Raw genomic sequence first — 5835 nt, forward strand, 5'->3', positions numbered from 1 at the left:
ATGGCGAAAATATCACAAACCATTCCTCAGAAAGAGAAGGCTTCATCTTCACAGTGTGCCGCCGATGAGACACCGGTAAAATCACAGCCTGAGGAGTGCGTTCCCGGGGCGTGTGTTCTTACTTCTGATTTTAATGTGGATAAAGGGTCATCGATCCCTGGCCGATGTGAGCCAGTATCGAGGTACATGTGTTCGATAACCGAGAAGCACCTCAAACAGCTAAAGAAAGATTGCAATTGGGATAAAAAAGAAATAATAATTCCTACTTCTGATGAAGATATCACCACTAACGTGAAAGGGTTTTTGAATGTGTATACTTAACCTTTCACGTTAGGTGCCCTCGATTCCGTTATTTTTGATTTATGTCGTCAATACCAAATAACCCTGGGCCAGGTCCATCCTTCTTTTTGGCGGATCGTTATCTTGATCCGATACTTTGTGAACAAAATCAAGGGATGTCGTTCACCCTCAACCATCTTATCCGATTGTACCGTCCTCGACTTTTTTGAGGAGGGTTAATAAAACTTCAGCGTCAGGCTACCAAGGCTCTATTCTCGAGCATTGACGAGGACAAGGATCGGGGCTGGATGGGCAGATTCGTTCGAGTGAGGACTTTAGACCTGATTCCGACCGAAAAGATGCCCTTTCCCGAGGAGTGGAATATGAAACGTAAGTGTGATCCTACTTTTACTTTCTTCTATTTTGTTCTTTCATTTCTTTTCTCATCGATACTCTTCTTTTTGTGATGCAGCGGTTCCTTAGATGCTCGGAGCAGTTCCCGATCACAAGAACTGGGTACGAGCTTTTGTTTCGGCATTCACATGTGCCGAGCGTTCATGGTGTGATTTGTCAAAAGGTCGGTGGGAGGCCAAATATCACGGTAAGCCCCTTTCTCGTACTCTTTGATAATTCGAACGAGATGCCTTCCAAATATTTTAATAAGATTTTCCATATGCAGGTTTGGGCAAAGATGCGGTTTTGAGGCCTTTGTCCACCGAGGAAGAAACTTTGGCCTCTGTCCCAAAGCCGGTGAAGGAAAATAAAAGGAAAAGAGTCTTCATTTCCGAAGATCAAAAATCGAAGAAGAGGATGACTCGTAAGCCGAACAAGAATTCCATTCCTTTGACCGTAGAATCAGTTATGCATCTAAGGGATGAAGATGAAGAAGAAGAATAAAATGATGGGTCCGCGCTGGCGGCCCAAATGAAGAGAACCACCGATGCCCTATCGGCAGCATGATCGATGATGCTTCATGAGTCTCCTCCTCGAACTGAGGTATACTGGAGAAAGATTTTGGCGGAGTCCCTGAGTTGTCAGAGATCGAAGACGCATCCCATCGGAGCCAACGGATGGGGGATATGTTTGAAGGGCCCCCTCTTGAATCTCTTCGAACCGAAGAGAATGCTCCAAGTGATTCATTTGGGGCAGCAGCAATCGAATACTAGCCCACCTTCCCCGCTCTTTCCACAGGGGTGATTTGGGATGCCCAAGATTTGGGGGCCCTCGATCTAGACAAGCCTTATGATGGAGAGGATCCTTTTCGTGACCTATTTACTAGTATCGAGGACATTGTCGGTACTAGTGATGAATCAGATCATTTTCACGGGGTGCAGCAGGCTTTGAATCAGGTAAGCCTTAAAATTATTTTGTCGGTACTAACTTTATGTTTACTTTTTGTTTCTAACTTCGTTTCTTGTGTCTTTGTAGGCAACAACAGTTCATCGAGAAGCATGTTCTCGGTCCCAAAATGAGCTGCGTCGATACAAGGCCGACCTTCAACGGGTTACTGAGGAGAGAAACTCCCTAAAACTTCTCTTAGGGCAAAGAGAAGAGAAAATAAAAGACCTCCGAGCTGAGTTGGCCAAGGCTTATCGAGATCAAACCGATCTGTCTGAGCAGGTAATGATACTTTTAAAAGCCCATGGGCTTGATACCGGAACAATGGCTAATTTTTCGGTCTCACAGTTGCAGCAAAAAATTGAGATTATTGGGAAGCTTCGTGAGGAGGTTGATGTGATAAAAGTAGAGTCTTTGCAGTGGAAAGAAGGTATGGACCACTTTAGTGCAGAGAGAGAAACTGCTCGAGCCCAGTTATCATCGGCCGAAACCCAACATCAAAGAATAAAGGAAAAAGGCCTGGTTCAAGCAAGAAGAATAGAGGAGCTCGAGGCTGGGTTGACCTCCGAACTTGCCAAGGCCAAATATAATGCCGAAAAGGCAAAGGCCGATGCGGATGCACTCATGGCCGTCTATCGGCTAATGCTGAAGCTACCCAGATAGAGGCAAGAGAGGCAGCCGATACTGCTGACACTCAAGCACATTAGGTCGCTGAACTTGCTAAGTGTCATTTTCGGAGGGAGACCCTCGAGGAGATCCACGCTCGAGGTTTCGATCTTGCTGAAGAGATAAAAAGGGCCAAAGAACTCGAAGCTGATGCTGAAGCCTTGGCTTCTGATGGTGACGATGACGATGACGACGACGATGATGGTCGTAAGAGCGAGTCCGAGAACGGGGGGTGCCCGGTGGAGAAGAGACCGCTCCCGGTAATACCCAGAAGCTTAGCCCTTAGTTTATATGTTTCAATTAATCATGTAAACAATCTTTGTATATATATATACAAATAACTTTTTTCTTTTACTGACTTGCTTCTAATTTCTTGCTTTGTGAAGATTTCATTCATGCCTTGAGAATGTTTTCATAAGGATTTAGGCTATTTCATCGAATTCGGACTTTGTAGCCTTTATGAGCGAGTGAGTGTTTGCTCAAACTCGAAATAAAAATAGCCCGTAGGCTTATTAGTCGAGTGTATGTTTCGAACTCGAAGTTATGTGGCCCGTAGGCATAGTAGTCGAGTGAATGTTTCGAACTCGAAGTAATGTAGCCCGTAGGCGTAGTGGTCGAGTGAATGTTTCGAACTCGAAGTAATGTAGCTCGTTGGCTTAGTAGTCGAGTGTAAGTTTCGAACTCGAAATTATGTGGCCCGTAGGCGTAGTAGTCGAGTGAATGTTTCGAACTCAAAGTAATGTAGCCCGTAGGCGTAGTGGTCGAGTGAATGTTTCAAACTCGAAGTAATATAGCCCGTTGGCTTAGTAGTCAAGTGAATGTTTTGAACTCGAAGTAATGTAGCCCGTAGGCATAATGGTCGAGTGAGTGCTTGCTCGAACTCAAAATAAAAGTAGCCCGTAGGCTTAGTAGTCAAGTGAATGATTTGAACTCGAAATAATGCAGCTTGTAGGCGTAATGGTCGAGAGAGTGCTTGCTCGAACTCGAAATAAAAGTAGCCCGTAGGCTTAGTAGTTGAGTGAATGATTCGAACTCGAAAAAATGTAGCCCGTAGGCGTAATGGTCGAGTGATTGCTTGCTCGAACTCGAAAAAAAAGTAGCCCGTAGGCTTAGTAGTCGGTGTAGCCCTTGGGCTTCGTTGATTTTCGGTTGGCAGTCCCCGATTTAAGGGGTAGTGGTCGGCCCTTAAGCCTATTTGCATAATAAATCTCGAAATAGAGGAAATGTTTCTTGGATATAAGATGTGGGTAAAGAAAGTTTTCTTTGTAAGTCATTATACATGTGTTTATGTTTTGTGTCAGGTCTCGGGCTAATTACATGAGTATGGTTCGTTTTGACCATTTGACTTTTACAATTTTTCCTATCGGAACCCTGTTGTTTATGAAGTAATTTTCTTGCATCGAGCTTGATATGTTTAAGGGGTAATGCCCCCCTAGTATTGGAGGTCGATTGTAAAGAGGCCTCGGATACTGTTGAATTTTTCTAAGTTAGCACGATCAATGGTTGCTTCATTAAAAACCTTGCCGAAAAACCCATTTGGGATAAAACCGGTCTAAGGGAAAAATAGTGCAATGTATGCTTTCAGACCTAAGGCTTCGTATTGATGGATCCATCTTTGCTCCTGATCGGACTTCTACAGGGGTTAGTTTTGAAATATAAACGAATATAGGAGGGTCGTACCTTAGCAGTAGTATCGTTTTAGATGCGACACATTCCAATTGCTTGATAACTGTTAGCCGTTTATAATGCCGAGCTTGTATGATCCCTTTTTGATGTTTTCGAGAACCTGATATGGTCCTTCCCAGTTTGGTCCTAATTTTCCTTCGTTTGGATTTCGGGTATTGAGGGTGACTTTCCTTAGCACTAAGTCCCCGGGCTTAAAGTGGCAGAGCTTGGTTCTTCGATTATAGTATCTTTCGATTCGTTGCTTTTGGGTGGCCATTTGGACGACACCAACTTCACGTTTTTCGTCCGATAATTTGAGGCTAGTGTTCATAGCCTTGTTATTTGATTCTTCTGTTGCATATTGAAATCTAGCACTGGGTTCGCCGACTTCGACTGCTATCAAGGCTTCAGAGCCATATACTAAGGAGAACGGGGTTGCCCCCGTACTAGATTTTGATGTTGTTCGATATGTCCAAAGGACTTTGGGTAGGATTTGTCTCCATTTTCCTTTAGCATCGTTCAACCTCTTCTTTAGGTTTTGAATGATAGTTTTGTTTGTCGATTCAGCCTGTCCGTTCCCACTGGGGTGATACGGTGTTGATAATATCCTTCTTATTTTGTGGTCTTCAAAAAATTTCGTCACTTTGCTGCTGACAAATTGTTTCCCATTGTCACATACTATTTCAGCGGGTATCCCGAATCGACATACGATATGATCCCAGATAAAGTCTATAACCTCTTTCTCTCTTACTTTCTCGAACGCATGTGCTTCAACCCATTTAGAGAAATAGTCAGTCATAAATAAAATGAATTTAGCTTTACTTGGGGTCGATGGCAGAGGGCCGACGATATCCATCCCCCATTTCATGAATGGCCATGGGGATATGATTGAATAAAGTTGCTCTCCGGGTTGATGGATCATTGGTGCAAACCTTTGATATTTGTCACATTTTCGAACAAATTCCTTTGCATCTTTGCCCATATCGATCCAATAATACCCTCCCTGATTATTTTTCGGACTAATGAATCGGCACCGGAGTGATTCCCACAAGTACCCTCGTGCACTTCACGTAGGATGTAATCGGTATCTCCCGGACCTAAGCATACTGCCAATGGTCCATCGAATGTCCTTTGGTATAGCATTCCATCTGAAGCCAACGTGAATCGAGCAGCTTTGGTTCGTAGAGCCCTTGAATCTTTAGGGTCCGATGGGAGCTTTCCGTTCTTTAAATATCCAATATACTTATTTCTCCAATCCCAGGTTAAGCTCGTAGAATTTATCTCGGCATGACCTTCTTCGATCAGAGGGTGCCCTAGAGTGAGAAGGTGTTCTCCAATATTTGTCCTTCAATTCTTGCCCAAGTTTTGGAAGATTAAAGAAGGGAAACTCACTAGGTCTTCATCCTAGAGGTAAGATTCTACACCCTAACCCTCAGTTTCTAATTTTGTGTAGAAATAAATAATAAGAAAGATAATTTCTGGGCAAAGGGATTGGTTATTTTACATGCATGTGTTATCCAAGGATGTAGGAAGATTGTTGAGCTAAAAATGGTAAAGATTGTGTTGTGGGATGATGGAATCCTCCATAAAAAGGGCCTTGAAACCTTAATGCACACCTAGTGTTTGATAAAATGCTCAAATGAGCTAGAACCATAATCATCTTCCTAATTGTGGTTCAATTTGTTATATTTCTAAAATAGATTGAAGTTGCTAAGGGATATTCCTATGAAATATGTATGACTTGTACATTTGGTGTTGAGGGTGTTCCGTTCTGGTAATGTAATTGCTTGTGAGGCCACAGTTGGTGTTGTTTTGTATTATGTTACGTTGTTGGATTATGTATACGCTGTTAAGATGTGTTTCTAGGGCTCTCTGACAGGTGGATAG

General features: G+C 43.1%; 1 protein-coding gene across 1 annotated transcript; it reads left to right on the forward strand.

Annotated features, from left to right (window-relative positions):
- Window positions 1–2687, forward strand: LOC138907699 (uncharacterized). Its single transcript, XM_070198304.1, has 7 exons — window positions 1–166; window positions 959–1096; window positions 1471–1628; window positions 1708–1899; window positions 1966–2217; window positions 2325–2543; window positions 2670–2687. Exons 1-7 carry the CDS (start codon window positions 1–3, stop codon window positions 2685–2687), a joined length of 1143 nt encoding a protein of 380 aa, XP_070054405.1.
- The last annotated feature ends 3148 nt before the right edge of the window (window positions 2688–5835 follow it).

The sequence above is a fragment of the Nicotiana tomentosiformis genome, chromosome 3 (genome assembly GCF_000390325.3).
Source record: "Nicotiana tomentosiformis chromosome 3, ASM39032v3, whole genome shotgun sequence".
In the NCBI taxonomy this organism is placed as follows: Eukaryota; Viridiplantae; Streptophyta; class Magnoliopsida; order Solanales; family Solanaceae; genus Nicotiana; species Nicotiana tomentosiformis.

Excerpts from the sequence above, each read along its gene's own strand:
- LOC138907699 (XM_070198304.1), top strand. The coding sequence starts at position 1 with ATGGCGAAAATATCACAAACCATTCCTCAGAAAGAGAAGGCTTCATCT. Across the intron at positions 167-958 it reads GTCATCGATCCCTGGCCGAT|GTTTGGGCAAAGATGCGGTT; the intron begins GTGAGCCAGTAT and ends TTCCATATGCAG. Across the intron at positions 1,900-1,965 it reads AAACCGATCTGTCTGAGCAG|TTGCAGCAAAAAATTGAGAT; the intron begins GTAATGATACTT and ends TCGGTCTCACAG.